Source organism: Elaeis guineensis, chromosome 8, assembly GCF_000442705.2.
Source record: "Elaeis guineensis isolate ETL-2024a chromosome 8, EG11, whole genome shotgun sequence".
Taxonomy (NCBI): domain Eukaryota; kingdom Viridiplantae; phylum Streptophyta; class Magnoliopsida; order Arecales; family Arecaceae; genus Elaeis; species Elaeis guineensis.
This window is the reverse complement of record NC_026000.2, coordinates 6,250,140-6,275,924: the sequence shown is the minus strand read 5'-3', so window position 1 is coordinate 6,275,924 and position 25,785 is coordinate 6,250,140. Positions and strand designations below refer to the sequence as shown.

Sequence of the window (25,785 nt, the reverse complement as noted above, 5' to 3'; positions counted from 1 at the left end):
TCTTTCTCAAAATCTAGAAAACTTGGGCAATTATGACCAATTGATTTGGCCTTATAGTTTAGCTTTCATTCCTACTCACGTTCCAATATGATTTCAAAAGAAAACCGAGAAATACGCTCTAAAACTAAGGTGACGTCATATAGACCTAAATTCAGCATGTAATCAATACCTGCCCATGAGTAAGATAGGGTCAATCAAAGCCAAGTTGAGTTCGAGACCGGTGGAATTGAATTTAACCTGATCAGATTTGATCGGACTCTATTAAACTTAACCAAGATTTGCTCAAGAGTGTGGGCACGGCTGACACAATATGAGCTAAAATGAACTCAACCTAGCTACCATGATATGCAAGTAAATGGTTTATCGATTTAAGTAATTATAGAGCCGATATCAACAAGCCAATGCCATCCCAAGCTCCGATGTACAAAATGAAGGGTTAACCTTATGTTGTTTTCTAGCATAAAACAACATCTAAAAAAAAAAACAAAGTGAATTCAAGCTTGACCATGCTATATATAATCATGGTTATGATGGGTACCAAAGTCCATTTGGGTTGGACTTAAATTAGGTTAGACCAGACCCAAACTGCCTCACATGCACCCCTACTCTAAGACCATGATAATTGAGCAAAGAGAGCGGAAATATGGGCTGCCTGAAACTTAAGAGGCCATTTGTTTTAAGCATAAGTTTGGCTAGAAACGTGTGTGACATGCAAAAAACTTGCTGACCAAGAGACTGATCATGTGAGTCTAAAAAGGAAATTTTGATTGGACTAGAATGGCAATACACAGGATTTGTTTAGGCTCGGATCAAGTCAGCCTTAGAAGCAGGCACTTGTGGACCAAACCAAATCCAACATTACCTACCGGTTTATATTGCCTCATTATTAGTCCAATTAGCTATCTGTAGGTGGACATTGTGCATGGCTTCATTCCTATTACTCAACGATTTGGTATACCAACTTAAACGATAGCCATCCCTCAAGAGCTTTATAGTTTTGGAGGGGGTTGTGCTTCTTTATAGTTGGCTCGTACCTTTCTTCAACCGTTCATACTTCATCTCCTTCTTTAAGCTCTATGGTCTTAAAAAACTAGGTACTCATAAATAAAATATTAATATTAAAAAAATATTAGTCTAGTTATTGATTGTATAAATTTTTTTAAAAAAATTAAAATTATACAGTCAAATATTCAGAAGATCATCAAAAAATTAAATATTTAATCGCATGATGTTGAACTGGACTGATACAAATAATTAATATTGATCAAGCATAATAACATAATCAATCATGTCATATCGATCAAAATTTAATTATTTATTTGTATATTGATACTTGGACAAATTGTAGTTGAGGTTTGTTACTTGTATAAGAATTATATTTTGCTTATTTACTCTTTTTTTTTTTCTGGTATAATGATCTCATGGCTAAACATCCCTAAACTCCAAAATATTATAACATCGGAACTTGAACGCAAAGTCTACTGCCGTGCTGGCACCCTCCCTTCCCTTCTCGTCCTATTATTAAGCTTTGACTTTTCCACAAAATGATTTGTAGCAATCCAAATTTTAGCAAATTTTAAAACTATAAACAATTGGAGACCCGCTTTCCGTCTCTAGGAGAACAAGCTTCCCATAAAAAGCACTCAAAAAAAAAAAAAAATCACCACAATAATACAATATTAGCGTCGGCCATTGATATACTTTTTCTGAAAATATAGACATACAAAAATCCAGTTCATAACATAACATAACGTAACATAGCGCACATGTGTCCACAAACAATACACGTGGCTTTTGAAGTGAGGCGCGATTCCCTTGAAGGCGAGATGGCCACTTGGTATTCATTTTGAGTATCTTTTAACCATACCATATTCAACGCCGTAGTTTGGAAGATTTATTAGAGGATTGACAGACAGACTGGGTTGGGCTTGGGCCGGCCTCAAGTCAATGTGGAACCAAAATTAGTCAGGTCTGATCCGGCCCGACTCGAGCTTTGTTTCTCGGATCGGGCCTCAGGCTTGTCAGATGGTGTGGTGTGCTGTGGAGGCCATGGCTACGACAAGAGAGGGAAGGCAGCAGCAATAGACGGAGAGGAACTCGTGGTGGTGGCGAGAGGGAAGATGAGGTCATGGCGATGGCGAGAGGGAAAGGACAGGTTATGGGAACTTGGATTTTGTTCTTCTTTGATACTAAGAGTAATTGAGCTTCCGCTAGCGATTTTATTGGGCCAGGCCTGGGCTTGGGCGGGCCAGACGGGCAGCCCAAGATTTTAACAGATCTAAGAGAGGATCCAATTGCATTAAAAAGAAGTATATTAGACACAACTACCATAGTTTATCATGAAGCGAATTCCGTCAAGGAGAGTGAACACTTCAAGTGGAGTCATGCACTTCGTATGGTCCATTCTATATTAATTCTTACAACACATAATGTCTTGTATACATTTTAAGTTGAACTGCAATTTTCTATGCTTCAGTTAAGTGCTAAAGCAAGGAGGGTGGATGTCCAGCATATATTCTAGATATGCTTGATGCTGGAACTATCGATACTAAAGTGTTATTATGTGCTGCGATGCTATTGGCATTTTTTTTTTCTATATATGTTATTTTATATGCACAAATATTTTAATGATTATCTTTACTAAGTTCCATTCTGTTGCTATGGTGATTCTACAAATTCCTTAGTTCTTTGTTTTATTTTATATATAATGAACTCGAATCAACTCTCCTCTCCTGTGTGTGTCTTCCATACCATCAAAAAGCTATCATCTGTTACCCCTTGATCTCTCACTCCACCTCTTTTTCTTCTTTGAGTGGTAGTCAGTTGCTAATAATTATTAGATCTAGCAACTAAAAATCTTTTTTCTCCCTCTTTTTTGCAACCAAGCCCTCACCCTCATCACTATATCTGATAAGTGAGAGCTTGATCTCTCTCTCTTTTCCCTTCTCTTTCTTTCTCTCTTTTTATCACTCTTTTCTCCTCTTGGATTTAACTAAGAATGCCTATTTGAATCAAAAGGGAGAGAGTGTGTGATTTATTGTTCTAGAGGTAGGAGTTGTACTTGATGGTGAAGTGCATTTTGATGTTGTGGTCAAAACAGTGAGTAGACCAACCTTATGGTCCTGAACAATTACCTCTAAATAGAAACAAATAATAATAATAATAAATTTTTTTTTTTTTTGCCCTTCCAACATTCTTCTCAACCATGATAAAAAAAGCGTTTTTTATTAAAAAAATAACTATAAATATATCTTTATAAGGATAAAAATAACTTCAATGTATACGTAACTTCACATTATTACCATATTTTTTGTTTTTTTATTTAATTAAATCCCATTGTTTTTTTTTTTTTTTGGTTGTTTAATTAAATCCCGCTTCAAGGTGCGGGTCACTGGCTATCAGCCCGAGCCGCGTACTAATGTTTTGTGTGAGTTCTGTGTAGGGATTGCGCTGCACTTCCATAAATATTTTCCATAAGAGAGACGGCATTCCAAGCCTAATTCCACCCCCAACACTTTAATCAAAAAAACTCCACCCCCAGTACGATTCCTGGCCTGTTCCTTAATTCCATCGTCCCCTGTTCGCTCTCCTCTCGATTGTTCTAAACGCCGTCGGCAAGGTATGAAATCCAAACACTGCAGCCTCTCACCTTCCTCCTCCCTCTGCCCCTTTTTGCTCATTTTTTTTCCCTAGGCACCAAGCTATGTTTCCTGTCTAAACCTCGTTCTCGAATTCTAGCGTCTTGTTTTCTTCCCTATTACAATCCCATGCCTCTTCAATCCAATACCTAACCCTAAAATTCCACTCGCTTCCCCAAAGATTCCATCTTTCCGCTTGTACTCCCCCTTATTCCACTAAAAATCTCACCTTCCCCCGCGTCAGTTCAGCCCGGATCCCTTCTTCCTCTTCTACCCTCTTCAATCAAATCCTTTCGTTCTTAAATCAACAAGATCGGATTTTGGCGCCTGGGTCTCGTTAGACACTCCAAAATCCTAGTTTTTCCTCAAAAGATCGGATTTTGGTGTCTGGGGTGTGTTTGATACCCCTAGTCTCTTTGTTTTTCCACAAAAAGATCGGATTTTGACGTTAGTTGTGTTCGATACCCTAAGTTCCTTTGTTTTTCGTCGAAAGGATCGGAGTTTGACGCCTGCGGTCGCGTTTGGTACTAGCAGAATCCTTTTCCTCCAAACGATCGAGTTTTGACGCCTTGGTAGTGTTTGATAGCCCAAAATCCTTCATTTTTCCTCCAAAAGATCGGATCTTGGCCTTTGGGTTGCGATCGATGCCCTAATTTCGTTCGTTTTTCCTCGAAAAGATCGGATTTTCACGCCTGTGTTATATACCCCAAATTCCTTCGTACTTCCTCAAAAAGAACGACTTTTGACGCCTTGGTTGTGTTTGATGCCCTAAAATCCTTCATCTTTCCCCAATAAGATCGGATTTTGACGCCTGTGTTCTGTTTGATTCTAGATCGAGACCGAACGGAATGGATCAGCAGGGCCATCCCACCCCTCCAGTGATCGGCGTCGCTGCTCCCGTCCCCTACCCCGCCGCCGCCGCCGCCGCCTCCAGCGGCCCCTACCAAGCCTATCAGCACCTCTACCACCAGCAGCAACAGCAGCAGCAGCAGCAGCTGCAGATATTCTGGGCCGACCAGTACCGTGAGATCGAGCAGACCAGCGACTTCAAGAACCACAGCCTGCCCCTAGCCCGCATCAAGAAGATCATGAAGGCTGACGAGGATGTGCGCATGATCGCCGCCGAGGCTCCTGTCGTCTTCGCCCGTGCCTGCGAGATGTTCATCCTGGAGCTCACCCACCGCTCCTGGGCCCATGCCGAGGAGAACAAGCGCCGCACCCTCCAGAAGAATGACATCGCCGCGGCCATCACCCGCACCGACGTCTTCGACTTCCTTGTCGACATCGTGCCGAGAGACGAGGGGAAGGAGGACGTGCCCCGCCCCCTTGGGGCCCCGCCAACTGATCCTCTCTCCTACTACTATGTCCCCCAGTAGCTGCATGGTGGCAATGTGAGTCCTCCCAAGCTATTCCTCCTATCCTATATTGTGTTGTTTGCTTTGACTGATGATTTAGTTTTGAATATGGAGAGTTGGGGACTCGTCTGTTGTGATGGTGCTGGAAGAGAAGCGAAGAAAAACTAATTATCAATATATTTTGCTTGTCTTGTCTATTGTGGGCTTTCTGTGGATGGGTTTCTTTTATTCAGATTTATCCCATCTTAATGTATGTTTGGTGACCGATGTATCTTATGCCATCTATCATTGTAAGGCTTGCTGATGCTTAGTTATATATGGGTTCGACTGAGTAACAAATTGATATGCATATACCTCTGCACATTATTGGAAGACAGGAGCACTCTGGTTATGGTGATTGTTGATTGAGCTACTGCATGATCTAGAGTTGGAAATTTGTTGACCACCATGATGAATAATGCATTTGCCGCTGGAATTTTGATGTCGTGGTATGTGGACAAAGTAGAAAGAAAAGGACAGTCCTGTTCCTTAGTTTTTGTTGATCACCTCTACCTTTTATCATGTTTGCTACTTTAATCATCAACTTGATGCATCCAGAGTTTGCAGGTTTTGGTTAGTGGTCTGTTATGTTTGTTCCATCAGTATGCTAGTTGGTGATTTGATAAATTGTGTTGTCAAGCTTAGTTTTACTGATATGTTAAGAGTTTAAGTTACAATGACAATGTTACTAAAAGAGATGCATTTGATTAATGACATCTTTATCTTATTAGTGGAGAAAGGACTTGCTAAAAATTAAGGAGAAAAAGGCCCAAACACCATGGTGTTATGCAGATAATGTGCAAGTAGCTAGTAAAATATGTAAACATGTACATATATATGAGAAACAAATAAAAAACAGCCCAAACAACGTAGGAGACTCTTCTACCGAAAAAAACTATGGGAGACTTACAAGTTGATGCTTCATGAGGCTTTTAGTTGCTTTGATCGCCCATAAGCATGCTAGTGAAGAGCATAGTCTAATTCTTGCTCCATTTGGATGTTGTGGAAGGCACTAAAGATCCTATTACAAACATTGAATTCTCTGATTGGTTGATATATTTTTTTTTATATTGTCTCTCACTCTAAACTCTAATGATTTAGGATCGCAAAGGGGCACTTTAATAATAGCGTAACATAGTATGAGGCATGTTATAAATGCAAGTTTTCCATATTGTGTGCTTTATCTTACAACTGATGGTAATTTAGACTGTGCCTTTTACTCATGGAATATTACCTACTTGCTTGTTGATTTTTAGTTTCAATTAGCGAAGTTTATTGGAATCATTGATTGAGGTGGGGAAAGAGGCCTGTTGATTTCAGTTTTCTCCTAGTGATCTCTAGTGTAATTGTTGGTGCCATTTTGGCGCTTAGTTGCATTATTTTACATCGAGGAATAGGGAAGCTAGGAAAGTATCAATTGCTTGGTTGGTCTCAAACAGTTTATTTCTTGCCTGATGGATGTCTTTGGGTTTGCAAATGCACACGAAACTTGTTTTACCATATAGGTTGCCCCTTAGATTATGTTGACTTCTTCATAATTTAAAGAACTGTTCTTCTGGGGCTAGTAGACGTTCAACTTTAAAATCAGTACATTGCTTAGTTAGTACAGTGTCTAAAGCTTGTCAATGTGTTGTGCATGCACATGGAAATTGGTGGGTGTTTTATTATATTTATCAATAGTATGTAGGATTGAATTGGTCGCCTACCTTTTGATTGTGAAAGGTATTTTGAAGTATGATATCTAATGCTGACTATGAATCTGGATGTGTATTTTTGCAACTAGTTGCCTTTTGGAGTTATTTTTTTTTGCTCGCATGCACATACTGGCTGTAAGACTCGTCTAGCTGCCTTGACACAGTAATACTGTTTTCAGGAATAGCGTTTCCCACATCTAGGTGCATATTTTTTTTCAGGTAGATTCCAACTAAAGTTTACAGAGGTCAAAAACTTGAATTATAAACATGGTGACAACATTTTAATAGATAAATTGTGGAGGAAGAAACCAACATTCTCCTTTCCAAAGAGGACAGTCGGTTCATTATGTTTATGCTATTACATTAAGTGAATGGGGTTTCGGGTTGAGGTGATTTGTGAACTGTCACAATAGATGATCTAAAGACTAGATCTAAAGAGTCATCATAGTGTCATGAAATCATTAAGATGCCTGCTGTGACACTGCTGCAAGTGACAGCTGTTTATTTTGAAGGGTGAGACAGGATGCTTGATCATGCAAATATTAATGTCTCATTATGTATAATATTTTTAAAAGGATGATAAGTTCATTTGGATCTACAGAATGATCGATGCTACATGAAATGGGATATCTGAGATTCATTTCCATGATTTGTGGTTAGCAGAATTGCGTGCTTAATCGTGAAAGTATTTATGTAACCTGTCACAGGTAATTTTGGTAAATTTAAGTTACGATTTGATTGATTGTGGTTATACAAAATACTATACGTTGCTGTGCAATATTTAACTTGCTGGCCTTGGCATCATTGTTGCTCTGATAGCACGGGAAATGCATGAGCATGATCATTGCAACACAAAGGCAGGAAATGAATTGATTAGTGTTAATTATCTGGATGCTGGAAATCATCTATGATTTGGTTTTTTAATGCTGGAACTGTCTACTGGAGATCAGCATCTGGATACCAGATATCAACAATAGGCTGCTGATATTTTTTAGAAAGAATTTCTCAATATCTGCTGCCTGCTGGAATTCTAGAATTGCTACCATTGATATAGTTTTAACTTTTATTGGATTTGGGCTGCACTCGTATGATGGTTATAGCTTAAAGAAGGTCAAAAAAAAAAAGAGATGATGATGAGAACTTTCCCTTTGGATGGTCGGTTAACCCATTAACCTATGATATGGAGAGCAAGGGTGTATCAAAATAATCTTTATATCCATAAGTTAGGTTGATTCTACAGACACTCGTATATCATGATCATAGAGGTAATGAAAGTTGCTTTTGAACCAATGGCTATTTCTGATAGAAAACCTAAAACACTTATTAAAGCCCCTTGATAATCTCCCAGCAAGCGTCATCTATGTCTATGTTATAGTGATTGGTGTTATGTTTGTCTTTGAGGGACTGCAGTCGTGCTGTATTACATCCGAAGGAAGAATGTTTCAACTACTACAAACGGATCAGGAGAATTCCACAATCACACATGAAACCGTATCTAGTATTCTCATAAACTTATATTTTAGTTGTTATCGCTAGACGTTTGGGTATTTATGCATGCTGGTCTCGATATCTTTAGAATTTTTATGTGTCATCCATCACAGGAAAAGATAGCAAATGAATTCCTGTGTTTGCAGTTCTAATCTTGTGATCATGGTAGTTAATGGTCCAATCCTAAGTCATTAATTACTTGATGATGTGATGTGCATAGCTTATTACTAAGGTTGCATTTGATAGCCAGCAATCTATCCAAATTGCTGGCGATTTAATATGGTAATCTGAATTACTGCATTTGGTTTACTTTTTGAGTGGTAATTCAAATTGTCGTGGGAAGGAGTAGCTATCCAGATTATCACTTTCTTGATAATATTGTAATAAAAATTTTAAATAAAATTATTTTTTAAAAAAATCATACAAATATATTGTCCATCCCTCTCTCCTCTCTCCGACCCTCCTTCGCATACGCCTTCAGCCTACAGCTCTTCCATCTTTTTTTGCTTGTTCACGGCTCCTCCATCCTCTCGTGGTTCCTCTGCATCTATCCCCACTATCTCTACATCTCCACACATGTCCTCCCCAAGTGCTCGCAGTTCTCACATCTCTCGGTCCGTCATTTTTTCGCATCACTATCACGTCTGCATCACTTCATTATTTTTCATCAAAAAAAAAATATTAAAATAATATTATTCGAAGTATTTTGAGAATTTGATTTTACATAATCTGATTGTAATATCAAACATGTCAATCAAAATTTTTAATAATTTTACTGTAATATTATTCATATGTATCAAACATCATAATCAATATTATTAATAATTTAACAGTGATAGTCTATCTTAAAGTGAATCCACATTGCTCTTCAAATTGCTATGCATCAAACGCAACCTAAATGTTATCTGAAGGCTTGTTAAAACAGCGAGCTTGCTGCCGTTTAAGACTCATTTAGTACTAGACTTGGATAAAAAATTGAAACATATTGGGGCATATCATGTTCTGTTGTTCCCTGTATCAATTTATATGAAAAACATTGTCAAGGTAAGCAGTGATGCTATTAAAGCTGTGTTTTTGTAACAAATGCATCAAGATTCATATCCTACTTTTTGCAGATACTATAAATAGGGTGACAGCATATTTGGTTGGAGGGACTTGGACTTTAAAATGGTAGGGACAAATGATTTCTATTGGAGTTGTTTGATTGAAAAAAGTTTCATTCATATTTTGAATCTAGAAAAGAATGAGAATGTTCTAATCCCTCCAAATCCAATCTGGATTCTTTCCTCGTAGAGGGACGAAACCAGAAATTCTTGAGTGACACATCACAAATTTCTGAACTCAGGCCCTGAATACACCACCCAAGTGAGCAACAAAGCCATCGTAAGGCATTTACCCTCCCTCCCTTCCCCCACCCCCGACCAATTTAGAGTAACCTCATCCTATTAATGACTCATGCAACGACCGATGACTTTCTCCTAATCACATTTGACAGATCATAATACTGTTTGTGGAGGCCGGCTTAATCACTTGGAGTAAAATTTCCGGCAATGGCCGGGAACACTCCTGCACTGCTCCTCACATGATCAAGTTTGTCAATGATGATCACCATAAGGGGGTCCCTCGCTAAGGAGTCAAAGAATATAGCAAATTCGCAGTTCTGGATGCAGTTTGAATATTCCTGAGCTCCATTGCCTTGGTCATTTGATTTCTTAGTTTCAGTCCCATTGTGTGCTTTTATGTGCTTCAGTCCTACCATAAACAATGCCACCGCAGATTAAGGTACATACCCTCCAAACACATGGAACGGCTATGCAGAATTCTGCGTAAAGAAATGCGCATCAATCAACATATCAGGTGACTTCAACGCTGTTCCACTCATGTTTCTATCAGACATTAACGGCAAAAGCAACATCCAATGAGATTGTTTTCCTAAACAGACAATCTATGACCTTTAATAAGCTGCATTCAGAGATACATGCACCAGGAAACCGCTAACATAAATGAGATTTGGACCACTAAATATTGAGGACGCTCAATTACCCAGACCTGCTTTGGGTGACTACGGACTACTGTCTCACAGCTTTATACACAAACTCACTGATTATTTCTATACAACACCTATGATGGTATCAAAACTGTAAAAAAAACACAAGCATATATAACTCTATTACGATCACAAGGACAGATTTCTGTTCTTCACTTAGTACGGTACAAACATAGGCAGATTCCACAACCCAAAATGGTTTGCTGTCTGTATCCCATATCCATCAAACCTCCCCCATTAGCAGGGACATGCACTTTAAGACAGAACCCGAGTAAGAGCGTGCCTTCACCCCATTGCACAGATTAGTATACGAGAGCATGGATTTGACAAGGCAACCTTTAATGGAGATATGGCTGTAACAGGGCAGTAACAGAGGGCCCACAGAGAAGGGCCAGCAAGAAGGCAATCTCACTCGATCTAACCCCTCGTCTTGGCCCTCTTCATGCTGAGGCTGTTGTGGAAGGGGGAGACAGAAGGTGATGTGTGTGCACCTTCTTCACGGAGTGTCCCGTTGAGCATGGCAAGCTCTCTAAGCTGCTGCTTCTTGAAGAAATCTAGGGATTCATCCTGTGGAAAAAACAGAGGGTTGTGTGACAAACACGATCATGATGGAATTTCTGGTAGCTAAAAACTAGTTGGATGAGGAAAATGAGAATTAGTTTTTGGATGCAGGGAAAGGAAGCAATACCACAGGCTTCAGGAGGTCTTCAAGAATGCCACGAGCTTGCATCAAGCGAGCATCAACAATTTCAACCGGCAACTCTGCTTCTATTAGTATGTGAAGGGGTTCATTCAGATGTTCATACCCTGATTTTCCTCTCATCATTTCCTCCTGCATTTAGCAATATATAAGAACGGGTTGTGCCAAAAAGAGTAGGGGAGAACAAGACCTCTTATATCAAGGATAAGACACATGAAAAACTTGTCAAGCAAAGAGTGTTTTGAGGGTGAATAAATCAAAGTCATTTCAAGGGTATCCAATTCAATTACATATTGCTGTTTGCTCCATTCACTTGTAAAAACTCTTATCATTGTTACTAGTAAAGATACAAAACTCTTCATTATACTGAAGTCATATATGAGCAGATCAGAAAAAGGGGTGGGTTGAATTTTTTGTATCATAGCAATATCATTAAACTAGGATCTCCTGAAGTCCACATGTCACAAACTATCAAACAAATGAATGATCTGTTTTTCATAATAAACCATCATCAAAATGCCGAGCTTTTTATAGCTCTACCGGTAGGCTAACTAAAAAAACTCTCACCATCTAACCTCAAATTGTAGGTATGGACAAAAATACAAGAACAAAACTTTAAAAAAAAAATGTTTTTCTTTTATTATATAGCATCAGCATATATAGATGTTGGGAACGGTATTGTTATCCTAACCTCACATGTAGATCAACAAGCTCTAAATTTTTTTAGCATCTTTTTGTTCACAACTATATGCTCACAAGGAACAATGTCAACGAGTGTGTAAGAAAAAGAGAAACAACCTATAGCTAGGAGTGATCCAATAATAAATGTTTAGTGTCTCCTATTATAAATGTGAATTGATGCTGCATGATCAAATCAGATTGTTGCAAATGCACTAACCAACCATCTGTTTCTCTATTAGATATGGCAGCCAAAAATTTCACTTCAGAAGCATCTTAGAACTCAAACACTTCCCCAATTATGAACACTAATTTAGAAAATAACAAAATTGCTAGACATGGCATCATATTTCCAAGTCCAATTTATAGATTTGCCATATGGCATTCACATTAACTTTTCAGGATTTATAGATTTGCTATATGGCATTCACATTAACTTTTCAGGAATGTAATATAATTTCTAGTTGAATTTAGCTGATTTGCTTAGATCTTCAAAATCATAAATGGACATTATAATTTCTGCTTGTTTGTTTGCATCAACTTCCTTTGGTATCTAATTATGGTTGTTTTACATAGGTAAATGCACACTGAGATTAATAGGGATGCCTGGATGTAGAATCAATAATAATCAAAGCATACTTCTTACCCGTGCAGGATCTTTGATGCTGCCCCGACCTCTAATTAGGACGCGACATTCAGTACTTGCTTCCACTCGCTTGAGAGAGTTTCCTCGAGGACCAAGGAGCCGCCCAACAAAGTTGTACTGTGGAACAACTTAAAAGAATTCATGAATGCGGTCAAACGTAATAAAGATTAAAGAGGAAAGGAAAGATTGTTGCATACATTTGGGTATTTGTCCACAGGAATATCAACCCTGATAGTTTTTTTGACAATGAGACCTGAGGAGCTGCCTTGTGGTCCAAGCCAGCCATGTGCTGATGAAGGCTGTAACAATCCTAACCTCTGCAATTTAGTAAAGGTGTTGTTACATAAAATAATATGAAGAACAACAAATAGATTTAAAAGAAGTATATATCCATATCAGGATGTGTCTTTCATATGTTTGGCTTCTACAAGATTGAGTGCAAGTATCGGATATGCATGTACAAACATAACTATACATTATTAAGGTTAAAAAGACAGTTGCAGCTCAAAATCACGTGAGAAGAAGATGACAGAAAAGCTCATATTTGCAAAGCATATTAATTCTGGTGCATAAGAAAGAAAGGCTCAGATGCATTCTACTTCTAGAAAACATATGGTAAGGCTCAGGTTCACCTTGCAAAAGGACTAGGAATGAAGACCAAAAATAGCCACTACATAGTTATCAAAAATTCAGGCTATAAACAAAACTTGATCCTACTACTGTAGTTCAGAAAGTAACTACATACGCTGCTGCACTTCATGGCTAACCAAACCTAACATTTAGGGATACAGTTCTGACAGGCAGCACGAAGCCATAATATAAGTTAGAGAATGTAACAGAAGAAAAGGGGTGAAGTTATGCTTAACACCAGGTCAACAGACTCACTGGTTCTAAATGTTTGTGTTACAAAACCAGTAAGAGAAATAATATTCTATTCCATAGGATCATGCTTAGAACTATTACTTCTTTTTTTTTTTTTTTTTTGATACATTACAAGAATTACTTTCAACTTCAAATGAATGTAAGAACCTATATCAAGGAACAGATGCTCAAAAAAAGATAGTTAATATAAGTCAGCAAACTGTAAATGCTAAGTCAAGAATGCAACCGCTCAATCAAGACAGTTAATTCAGGTTAGCATGAATTGCAAGAAATTATGTCAGAAACGCTTCTGGTGAGCAGTAAATTAGATGCAAAAAAGAGTTATGTTAACGGTTAGTATCCGTACTTCTGGTTGAAATGGTGATGCCCACCCATTCATATCGGCTGCTCCTCCATTTGAAAACAGTCCTCCAGTGGTCAGCGGGCTACCATGTTCAAGCCCAGTTTGATCTAAAAGAGAGGCATTCCCCAACAGTGTGGTTACACGCAAAATTTCTGCTCCACAAATTTAATTCCAGGCATAAGATGTACCAGTTAGCTTTTGTTAAGAAATTAGTTAGCAGTAAATGGACAGGCATGGGTTAATTGAATTGGTGCCCAGAAATCAGTACTACATCAGTCTAAATATATAGTAATTACAATTTTGGAAAAAGAAAAAAAAAGAAAAAAAAAAAACTAAAGTCATGAAAACTCAGATTTCGCTTGTTGAAGATCCAATAGGTTGCTAGATAAGGAAATATCATGTATATAGAAATATGTAATACCATTCTTAAAAAATGGAAGGGCTTTAATTGCTGCATGGGAAATAATGCACTATATTAACTAATATTAAAACTGTTCCTTAAATTACAAAAAAGAGTAGCACAACTAAGACTGTTCAATCCCATTGCATAATAAAACAATCCGACATATATATGTGAACTAGATATTTGCCAATGCATACAAACCTTATGCTATGTATGCTATGACTTAGAAAAACATTCATTATCCTAATATAACGACAAGGCACTGTCTAAGAGTAAATGAAAATGGCAAAAGAAAAAACTTTGAAAACACATTTAGGACCAAAAGCACCAATTTGCACTCTGCAGAAGTTACAAGCCTATTAATTTTATATAAAAAAAAATATCTGACAGTGAATTTTTATGTTTTTCACTTGAGGGTGACGTGATTTTGAACATCGCGTGACTTCTCAATTAGATGACAAAAATCTAGATATAGCAACTGTGATAATAATAAGTAAAAAAAATTAACATTATAAAATCCTCCTGAGTTTTCTAAAACAACTAGATTAAAAAAAATCCCAACACCTGAAGCGGCTATAAAAGTACGAAATTCAGTTTTTTGCTATTGCCAATTAAGCCCAGTAATATCCAACAAAACAAAAGTTCCCAATTCCTTCCACCATAAGATAACCTCGCCACCACATCTCATATGAATCACATGCAGTCTTTTAGTGCTTCGGAATCTGCATCTTGAAAGTTGCAGTTGAACATGGTGTGCTCATACTGGAGCAATAGCACTTGCATGTTAGCAATGTTAATCCTTAGTTTTACCAGATGGATTACTGACGTGCTGTTATATAAGAGTATTCTTTAAACATAAAATGTTATCAAGAAGACCTAATGGAGAAAATCGGGTAAAACAGCCTTTTATAATCTTTTGCAGGAAACTTTATTAAACTAAGTTTGGGATCTTGATAGTTACAGAATATCAGTATAGCAGAATAATGCATTGTTGAAGATACATCTTTATCAAATTAAGTTGGAGAGCTTGATAGTTACAAAATATTAATATAGCAGAATAATGCATTGATAGAGATATTGATGTATGCTTTTTTGCATGCTTTTTTGCATTATTTTCATACATGTAATAATTTGACAGTGCCAGCATTCACATATTATATGAGAGAGGAAAATATTCCTACGGCAATTGTTTATATCAGGCTATTGCCCATAAGGGGAGGCAGTGTACTAGGCTCTCGCCATTGCGGAGTCTAGGAAAGATCAGATGTAATGTAGCCTTACCCCTGCATACAACGAGGTGGTTTTGAACCCGTGACCTCCAGGTCACTATGGAGAAATCATATTGTGGCGCCAAGGCTCACCCTCAGCCTCATTACTGCCCACAAAAATAGCATATTACTATAGCACAACAATGCGTTATTAGTGATACTAATGTATATATTTATATTGATATCTTACATATTGTAATTTTATGATGCTAGCACTGACATATTATACAAAAGAAGATGATGCTCCCATGGCAATCATTTATAACAGGCTATTGCCCAAAAGAATAGTATATTGCATATTTGCAACCTAATCAATGCTTGCTCCCGCTCAATGTTTTTAAGTTCTAGCATAAAGCCCATATCAATACCTTATGAGGGCATTTGTTATGGGGTGATGACTCTAAGATCAAGGATGATGTGGATGGAGGTAATCAGACACTGTGTTTGGTTGCACCACAGTAATCCTACATAGCAGTGATACCAAATCACCCGACTCCTAAATTTCTACCCAACTCAATGGTCTTAAACCCATCCTTGAGGACCAGTTTTGAATATCATCATGAGTAGCGATCTTGTGCTGAAATTCAGGGACAAAAGTACCCCACAATCCAATAAGAAAATTGATATATCAATATACCATTAATATTTTATATCAATATTAAATATTTTTATTATATTGATATTATATATATAGTATTCGTGATATATATTATATTATTAATTATATTATTATTCATTTTATAATTATAGTAGAAATGCATTATTGTACTTTATATTTATGTTATGCAATATTTAATAAATTACTTCCATTCGCCTTATTTTCTAATCAAAATAAATATCAACATAAAATGATAATATATTATAAATGAAATTATTATTAATACTATGATATAATTAATATATTTTATAGGATTATAATTTTGTTGTCAAAATTATAACTCATCTGTCTAAATAATTCTACATATAACTTGCATCGATCTACCACTAACCATTCATTTGTATTTCCTATGATTTATTTAAGAATTTAGTTTAGTAGTTGCAAAAGATATGGAATATATCATGGTATTTTGCTATTATTACATGGTAAGTGATCTCGGATTCCCATAGCACACCAATAGGTTACTCATGGATAACCGAAGATCTTTAATCACTAGAATATAACATACCAAACATGTTGATCTTAGATCATCAAGGATCAAATTACTCTAGGATAAGGATCACTAATGATCTAAAATCACCATAGTGACCCACTTGGTCGCCAAGCACCACCTATTACTACGGCCATTGCCGTACCAACACATGGTACATTATTGAAGTCAGCATAACACTTGTACTAGGTGCTAGTACAGGGGCATATGGAGCCCTATATCAATGCCAGTATACGCCATACCAGCTAGTAAGGGTCAGTACTTAAAAACCATCTGTTGATATCATGATTCTTCAATGCTCCAAGGCCTTACCACCAACCTCGAAAACACTGCAGAATCCAATTGTAGGCCATTATTTGATGAAGCTCTAAATTTCTATTTCTTTAGTTCTCTAAAGAATGTACTAGGTTTGCTGCCTTATTTGGACATGAAACCAGCACAGGCCCCCTTAGTTCTGAAGCTATCTTATTCTGATTCAGGGAAATGATGCTTGGAGCATAAATCTGTATTCTTGGTTGTTGGTCCATAAAGATGCATCCATTAATACATGATTGAAATCATCCGAATTTTGGTTTTTGGCCTACCATATACATGTTATAACATATAATTTGTAATTATAATGATATAGTCCAAATTTTCAGATATGTGAAGGGAAATGGTTCTAGCTATATTAGTGATTCATGATTTCCATGGAGTCAGACCAAACTTACTCCTTGCAACTATTTGAAGATATATACAACTAGAAGAAAAGAAAGGTACACAATTTATATGCAGTCAAGCATACATTTCTAAATATTTCATGTTTTAGTTAATTATGCATCCTAAGGTACACATTCCTGGCTATATTGCTAGGTTGTTGCATTTTTTTGTCAAAGATTCCATTTCACCTATTCTTGTTCTTAAATCTTTCACACAAACTCTTGATAGTTTTTTAATTATGTCAGAATTTTTTTATGGTTTTTGAGCATCCCTCGCCTATTTCAGATTTTCAAGATTATTGAATGAACATTTGATGAGTCCATCTAAAATTTGAACATCATGACTTTGGTTTGCCCATTTGTAGCCTTCTTGATCATCGTTTCCCACATAGTGCTTGATGGCTGAGCTCCATGTACTTTACATCCCTTCTTCATCAAACTGTCTTCCTTCTATCTAGCACTATAAAATCACTGAACCCCTTAGGGCCTTCTATTTTAGATTCACCCCTTTATCGATGGCTTGGTTTTCCTTCACCCAACCAATGTCCGACCTTAAGACTCCAAGAGACCCAAAATCATGTTCATAGCCATAGAACTACCTGATTCATTATTATCAGCATTACCCATTTCTAGGATTATCCATAGCAAGGAGACAAACTGCCAAAATTTCGCAACAGAATGTGGCAGTATAGAAGTTTTGACAGGGCCTCCCTTTTCAAGATTAAGAGAGCTGTTTACAAATCATCACACAGTACACAATAGGCACAGGACCCAAACTCTGGATGCACCATTCCTAACATCTTCATATGCCTTAAAGTTCCTCATGGTCATTGCATTAACAAGAAATCACAAATAGCATATATCACATACCGTAGTTCTATTGACACAGGTAATTCTTTATGAACATTTAATGTTGCAAAGTGACCGGGGCAAACACCTTAACTTCTTTCTGTTTAAGTATATGCTGGGTATGACTGATAATCTCAAAGTGTCAAGTATCCAGTTCCTTTGCAACAGGCTCAGCTACAAGCATGAATCCAACAAATATTTCATTTTTCGTCATAAGCAAGATCACATGCCAAGATGGGCCTCAGGATAAACAAGAAATTTCACCACATGAACCACTATACTTGCAACCATCGACAAGGCAAAAAATGTTCATACAGTGCCTTATAAGGACATTATCTGCCCAAAACAATCTATATATCTTTTATGCAAATAACACCTCTATATCTGATTTCTTCACAGCACTAGAGCCTCTAAGCAACTCCTTTCTCAACTAAGAAATATTAATCTAATTTATGAAACATAAACTCTTGAGTGCATTCAAGATACTTCAATTATTTGCCTTTTTCATTCATATATATTAGTTGAATATGTGATCCCTCTGCCACATTCTACAGAGACAATCACTCATACAATTAGAAACAAGAAAGCACCATCTAATAAGGAGAACAGATCGGCCATGCTATCATTCTTTGAACTGCAATTGAACCTTTACAATTTTCAGATTATAGAACACAATGTACTTTATGCTTGAAACATGTCCATATTTCCACACAACAAGAACAATGATGGGAGAAAAATTCAGTTTATTAAGTCGGACTAGGGAAGCTGTGGGAGGACATGGCATCAGAAAAAGAAAACGCAAGAGTCATGAGTTGCGAATACCAAAACAATTCATTTTAATAGATCTTGCCAAAATGTTGAAAAAAATATATTGTTTGAAAACACACCCTGGTTCAGCAATCGATAGCAGTGGGTCAGTACTGACGTAAAAGGGCTAAGCTTCTGACGCTCTGCGAGCAACTCTGCTAGATACCTGTGAAGAAATTTACCTACCCCATTTAAGCACGCTTTACAAGAGAGTTAAATTATGCAAACAAGCTAACAATATCAAAAGACTTGGATCCAGAAAGAAAAACTATCTAGGCCAAAAGTAGTTCCCACCAAAAGTATTCAGTATTGTAAAGGAACAGCATCAATTAGAGAATCTCAACAAGAAAGCATACAAATTAAATGTTTCTAATAAACTATTCAAAAGCCTCGAAGCACAAATTCACCTCCAAAAGACCAAGTATTCTAATTAGAGGGGAAAAAAACTCCAGAACCATCTAGTGGACAACTAAAATTCCTACATATAGGCGATACTCAATTAAAGGAATTTGAAGGAAAACATGATGTAAGCCTACTAAGCATGAAAAAATTGTCAAATTTTTCCCATAATCTGCAACCTCTTTGCATTAACAATGAAATAAAAACATACCCCTGATCCCTGACATCCAAATCTTCTGAACTGTACTAGGATATGTAGACAGGAACATGGTTCAAACTTAATAACAAGACCTTACAGCAAGAAATTGCTAATTGAGATACAATGAAGATTGCTATTTCTAATTAAAGGAGAAAAATAGAAGAACAAAGCTTTTTATATTTAGCAAAACGTGGGGTTTTGGGAGAATGGAACAGCCAATCTCCTGCCTAATAAGCATGATGTTGGCACAGAGCATGCCAGAGGTAAGAGGGCAATGGGGCACAGTGGCTGGGGACAGGGAATGGCGATGTGCCTTCTGGAAGACATGATTCCAGCAAGAGCAATTCCAAATTCTGGCTGATTGTGGTGCTTATGGGGAGAATTCCAGCAAAATCCCAGTGCCCTAAGAGCTCCTTGTGTGGAGAGGCTGTTGAAATGGGGCCAAAGGCTGTTGAAATGGAGAGACGAAAGGAAAGGGAAAGGGGGATGGAGCTAGTTACACAGGAAGGTTAGAACAAGAGAAGGAAAACAGTGAATTTCACCATTAACTTTTTTATGCCATAAAGAAAAGGGGAAATGGAATACCGGAATTTTCTCATGCAAACAGTGGACAAATTTATTAATCATGAAGTTAAATTTGCTCATATGAGGGAAAAAGAAAAATTGAACTTTGATTATGCAACGAAAAGATTCCTCAAATTTAGAGGAACATATTTGTCTAAAGAAAATTTGAATTTCACCAAAACTATTCAGAATGAGAAGAACTGGCTGGTTTCACAGATACAGATGAATTGCATATGTTTTCATTCTTATCCATGCATTCATCTTCACCCATCTCAATGGTGTTTGTTTCTTCTATTGTCACAGCTGATTCAGAGATCACCATGTTCTAACCATTGAACCCCCTTATATCTCCCATGGTCCAATGTCATCATCAGCAACTACATCCCCTCTTCCTCCCCATTTAGGATGTAATATCTCTCCAAAATCTGTTTTTTTTTCCTTTATTATTATAGGGTTTCTTCAACTGCCATGTTTAGAGCCAAGATTTACCCATTACTGTTGTCTCTCCCATTTTAGTAATCAATAATGAACATTGGTTCTTTCCATTTAGATTCTGCCACATGAAATTTTAACACACGTAGATCTCCATCCCTCAATTGAACCCTAAGTACCATCATTTAACACCTACATAAAGTGTTGTCATTCTTTTAAAAAGCATCTTTCTATCAACTCTTCTGGACTCACACTAAGAATAACTACTACTTTAGGACCCTCTGCCAAAATTGGCCCCATAACCCTTTGATTCCAAACATCATTGTCGCTCCTTTTATAACCTAGCAGTACCATCGAGAGTCCTTCTACAACATCACATGACCAATGTTGCATGGACATGGATATGAGAATCGGATTTGGATGCATATCCAAGCATCTGACTCAACAACAAGGAAAAAGGAGATACAAGGATACATAGGATAAATTTTAATTTTAACTTAACCATAAATACTAGTACATTTTATATTGTTTGTTTAATATTAAAAATAAATATTAAGATATTGTTTGTTAAGTTCTTTCAATATACATATTTCTCATTCAAAACAACATCTGCAAAGTTATTTCAATACTAAAATTCTTGGTCAATCACTAAAAATAATGAATACGGAGAGGATCAAACTCATTGTTGGAAGAGTTTAACTTTTTACCGATCTTTAAAGGTGACAATCATAGATATTCATAAGTATTCATAAGTATCCAAGTGTCAAACACAAATCCAACTTGAATACATGTTGGATATGGATTTTTGAAGTCAGATGCAGGTGTCCAGGTAACACAATACATCACAAATATGGGAATGAATTGATAGTTCTGCAATAAAACATTTCTCCATATGATTGATCAAATAACCAATAGGTTCCTTAAGATCATTCATAGTTCTTTAATGATGAAAGAAAGGTTGTCCAATCCTAGAGCAAATGTAATTATTAAATGAAAAATGTCTCACAACAATATTGTATTTTATAGTTTTTTCATATTTCAGATTTCAACTTTTAAGTAACACCAAGCTGTCCTTGCTTCATCAAATAGTAAATAAAGAGAATATTCAAAATTTGAAGTAAACAAAGAATTTATATGCTCAACAATGTGAACAAAATGAAATTTTGAAAAAAAAAAAAAAAAAGTTTCTTTCTTTGAGGAAATATTTTTTGAAGCTAATAAAAGAAATCTTTTGCAGATGCTTTATAGTTTTACATCTCTCTAGATATTATATGCAATAGTTTAAAGTGGCTGTGACATGTGACTGATCAAGGGATCGCATAGCGCTAGTGCAATATGTGGGCTGCATATGCAGACGCAATATATTGTTAGTATGTTTTAACTAATAAAATACACTCAGCACAATAAAACAATAATAAAGATAGTAATATTTTTGACAATGATATCAATATTAATAATAACAACTGACAGTAAAATATGCACATACAATTGACGTCTATAACTCCATTTTATCATCTATCATTCTATTAGATAGCTAAAATATGTACATACAATTGACGGTAAATGAAGAAAAAAGCACTCATGCAAGACTAATAAGCACCCAGAAAAAAATTAAATTAAATTCAAATTGTCTCTTCAATAGATGCTCTGGCCTTAGATATATCTAAGGATTAAAGCACTAGTATTGGTACCCACATCAGTACCTTATTAGTATGATACAGACTAGTACAATCCCTCTATGTGTTGCAATGACAAATTGGATGTGAAACACCACGTGTCAATGTGGTACTTTTAAGCCCCTTGTATGGATACAGGTATCATATCGATATGATCCAGTACAACCAATACGGACCGACACACATTGGTATGGCTAGTATAGACCAGCCCACACCGATATTTGATTCCTTGGATCTATCTTTATTTAGTTATTATAAGAATAATAAAAATGCATGCACAAAAATGGGGCATCTTTATCAGTTTCTATTTTCTTCTGCCACGTAAAGTGACTCGTGGCATCATAATTGAAAGCCTTCTTCATGATGCTTGACACAACTACACAAGAAGTTGTCATTGTATATGAAAATAGAACTTAAAAATATTTCCCTTTAGCAGCTTGAAACAATAACTCACAGATCTCACCATAATCAATAGAAGCAGATGGGATTGCAAATATAAAATTATTTAATAAATGTATGCAAAGGAATTCAAAACTCAAAATGCTCACAAATGCCCCAAAATTTAGATCCTTCACAAGCACATTAGAAAAAGAAGCCATCCAACCAAAGTTCATTTCAATCAGAAGTGTCAATCTTATAAAAGAAAAGCATAAAACTAGCGAATCTCAGACAAGAAAAAAATAAAAATTAAATCCTGCTAATAAACCGTTCCAAAGTCCTGACACACAAGGAATTCAGCTCCCAGACTAAGGATCCTGATTGATAGAGCACATAACTCAAACATTGCTCACAAGGTCAGAGGTAGATCCTTGAAAATATATTAAAAAGAGAAAGAAAATATCAATACAAAGAAGCCATCTATGCCAGCATTCATTTCAATAAGAAGTAACAGATCTCGCAAAAGAAAAGCATCAAACCAGGGAATCTCACATAGGAAACCATAAAAATCATATCTTGCTAATCAACCATCTCAAAGACTTAAAACAGGAAATTCATCTCCCAAACCAAGTGTTTCCAATTTACGGAGTTCACCAAAACCATCTATTTTCCATTAGATACAGAAAAACGCAGTTAAACGCAACTGAAAACAACAGCGATGCAAGACTAATGAGCACGAAAGAGCTGCAAATATTTTTGCCCGTGATCTGCGATCACTTTGCATCAACAAATGCAATAAAGCCAGAACACCGACGGTCAAATTTCAAAACACGATTAACATGCGTAGATCGCAACAAGATCAAATTTTTAATAGCAAGCAACTGCTACTAAAGAAACGAGAAAGATCCGCAACTCCATGGATCTATTCGCAAAATAATTGGAAAAAACAAGAAAGATGAGAGGAAAGCACAAGATTAGAGGTTATTCGTTCCAAACCAAAACTCGGGGTTTTAGGCGGAAGGAAGAGGCCTACTTCTCCTGCTCGACGAACGCGCTTGTGGCGGAGCGTATGCCGGAGATGTGAGGGGACTGAGGAGCGGTGGAGGGGGAGGGGGAGTAGGGCATGTATCTGCCGGAAGCCATGGTTCCGGCGAGATCAACGCCAGATGCTAGCAGATTATGGCGATCACGGGGAGAATTCCGGCGAGATCTCGGGGACCCGAGAACTCCCGCCCGCTGGCTGGTAGAAAGGAAGAGGGGCTGGTGAAAGAGGGAGGCGGAGGAGGAAGGAAGAAGGGATATGGAGGTGTATATAAAGGGAGGTGAGAATGGGGAGTGGGGAAGGGTGGAAGACCGACACTTCACTTGACTGTGGTTGTAAGAACGGAAAAATTATTGGTTGAACCAGGTCCACCACGTCATGTTGGACCAGCTCAACAACAGCTCAACACGTCGCAGAGAATAAGAAATCGCCGGTGGAAATCTTCAATCGATCGCGGAATTTGGGATAATTTTTTTATTGTGGGCGCGGTAAACCTCATATTAATCCCTCTAGTTTACCCTAGATTTCACTTTACTCCCTCTAGTTTTAATTGTAGCAACCAAATTCCTTAAATTTTCTTTTAGTCTTAATTAAGTCTTTTTGTTAGTCCCCATGGATGGAGGCTAACAGAATATGCTAAGATATTGCTTATATCTCAATACATGCACCCCCCACCAATAAAAATTAAAAAAAAAAAAAATGTAATCATCAAACCAAAAATATCTCTATTAGTAACGAAACCAGCAACTTTTGCAACAAATATTCGAAAAAAAATAGAGGTAAAAAAAATTATTTGACAATATGAATTTTATGGTCCTGTTGCAAGGTGCATGCATCAAAATTCACTCTATTATTTATTATTATTTTTATTTATATTCTTTATGATAGAATATTTTGTTTTTTACTTACAAACCATGGTTTAATGGCAATCAGTTCTTAGACAATGATGTCTATCTTTGGTACAAGTTCTTCACCTTTAGTGGAATTGGTTAGAAAAGTGTTGCTGACAAATAATTAGAATTAGTCCTTATGTGTTGCTGATAATAATCATATAAAGAATATACCATCTGTAGCATAATCGAAAAATCTTACAATATTATTATGGATAGACCTTAAATTAATTTGTTTTGCCTTGATGTTTTATAGATCAGAAGAAAAAAATTTAAAGCAAAAATTCAAATATGAGCCTTGCATTTAAAAGATTCAATTTTTTACTAACGTCGCGTTAAAGTCCCATCCCACATCCTAAATATGCTCATCTACAGAACAAATATGATCGCACAAGAATTCAAACATATGCTCGTAAAAGTTGATTTAAGCATATACAAAATAAATAGATAAAAGTTGATTCAAATATATACAGAACAAATAGAATAAATATGGGAGTGAGATAGAGAGACAAACCCCGTATCTGTTACATCTAAGAAATCTTCTTCTTAGATTTGTACCGGTCCAAGATGTGTGAATATGAGCTCTCATTCCATAATAACAATTCTCATCATGATTTATCTTTTCCTTCGCCATTTCCTTCTATTTTTTGATCCTCGGTTTCGCTTATTCTTTCTTTGAAAATGGGACAAAATTGTTGCAACTCATTCTATTTAGTTAATAGGACAAAAATGACAACAAAAATTTTTTGAGTGTCATAACATTTTTTTTTTTATTTCAAAAGACTGCTATGTCAGCTGTAAATAATTATTTTTATTTATTTTCTGTTAGCTCTTTATACGAGGACTAATGGAAGGACTTAATTGGGATTAAAGGGGAACCTGAGGGATTTGATTGCTGCAATTAAAAGTAGAAGGACTAATGTGGAACCAGACTAAACTAAAGGGACTAATATGGGGTTTATCCTCCTCCTCCTCCTCTTTTTGTCTCTTGCACAACGTGACGCCGTTTTTGAAAGGGCGGCACCCGATCTGGATTGCGTTCGCCGAGGGGAACACAGAGGAGGAGGATGATGACGACGACGATGAATGGCGGAGAGTGCCGACGATGATAGGGCCTTTGATAGAGCAGCGGATCAAAGAAAGTATTTGAGTGGTCTCTGCCATCGAAGAGCATCCGATTTTCGACGGTCGGGGAGGCCGAGTCCCGTCGCATGATCTCCCGCTCTACCGCCTCCAAGTCCCCTTCCGCCACCGGCGACATGATCGGACCTCCGGAGTCATTTGAGGATTTCTCCTTTATCTTCTACCGTCGACTCATCCGTTGACAGCGCGGGCGCCGGCTGCCCCAAACGGAAATCGCTGTCCCATCCTCCTCACTTATCCCGAGAGAAGAAAGAAAATTTCAAAAATCATGAATGCTTTTCATAGGCGATTTTCTACTCCCTGCGACGTGTTGCGTTTTAGTTGAACTGGTCCAAAAATAACATGGAGGACCTGGTTCGATCATTTTTTAAAGCAAACA

General features: G+C 36.9%; 2 protein-coding genes across 3 annotated transcripts; one reads left to right on the top strand and one right to left on the bottom strand.

Annotated features, from left to right (window-relative positions):
• Positions 1-3,388: 3,388 nt before the first annotated feature.
• On the top strand, positions 3,389-5,307 carry LOC140859767 (nuclear transcription factor Y subunit C-6-like). The gene is made up of 2 exons (XM_073262294.1): positions 3,389-3,619; positions 4,471-5,307. Exon 2 carries the CDS (start codon positions 4,487-4,489, stop codon positions 5,012-5,014), a length of 528 nt encoding a protein of 175 aa, XP_073118395.1. The 5' UTR covers positions 3,389-3,619; positions 4,471-4,486; the 3' UTR covers positions 5,015-5,307.
• A 4,765-nt stretch (positions 5,308-10,072) lies between these two features.
• Positions 10,073-23,646, bottom strand: LOC140859711 (KH domain-containing protein At5g56140-like). Of its 2 annotated transcripts, none has more exons than XM_073262046.1 (7): positions 23,365-23,646; positions 18,764-18,849; positions 13,514-13,617; positions 12,483-12,602; positions 12,286-12,402; positions 10,950-11,093; positions 10,073-10,828 (listed from the first exon to the last, which is right to left on the bottom strand). In XM_073262046.1, the coding sequence occupies exons 1-7, from the start codon at positions 23,472-23,474 to the stop codon at positions 10,679-10,681; spliced, it is 831 nt and encodes a 276-aa protein (XP_073118147.1). In that variant the 5' UTR covers positions 23,475-23,646; the 3' UTR covers positions 10,073-10,678. The 2 variants fall into 2 exon arrangements, with proteins under 2 accessions (XP_073118147.1, XP_073118146.1); XM_073262045.1 differs by having other exon boundaries at positions 13,514-13,662; positions 23,365-23,643.
• Positions 23,647-25,785: the final 2,139 nt, after the last annotated feature.

Excerpts from the sequence above, each read along its gene's own strand:
- LOC140859767 (XM_073262294.1), top strand. The coding sequence starts at position 4,487 with ATGGATCAGCAGGGCCATCCCACCCCTCCAGTGATCGGCGTCGCTGCT.
- LOC140859711 (XM_073262045.1), bottom strand. The coding sequence starts at position 23,474 with ATGGCTTCCGGCAGATACATGCCCTACTCCCCCTCCCCCTCCACCGCT. Across the intron at positions 12,403-12,482 it reads CTGTGGACAAATACCCAAAT|TACAACTTTGTTGGGCGGCT; the intron begins GTATGCAACAAT and ends GTTGTTCCACAG. Across the intron at positions 11,094-12,285 it reads GCATCAAAGATCCTGCACGG|GAGGAAATGATGAGAGGAAA; the intron begins GTAAGAAGTATG and ends TGCTAAATGCAG.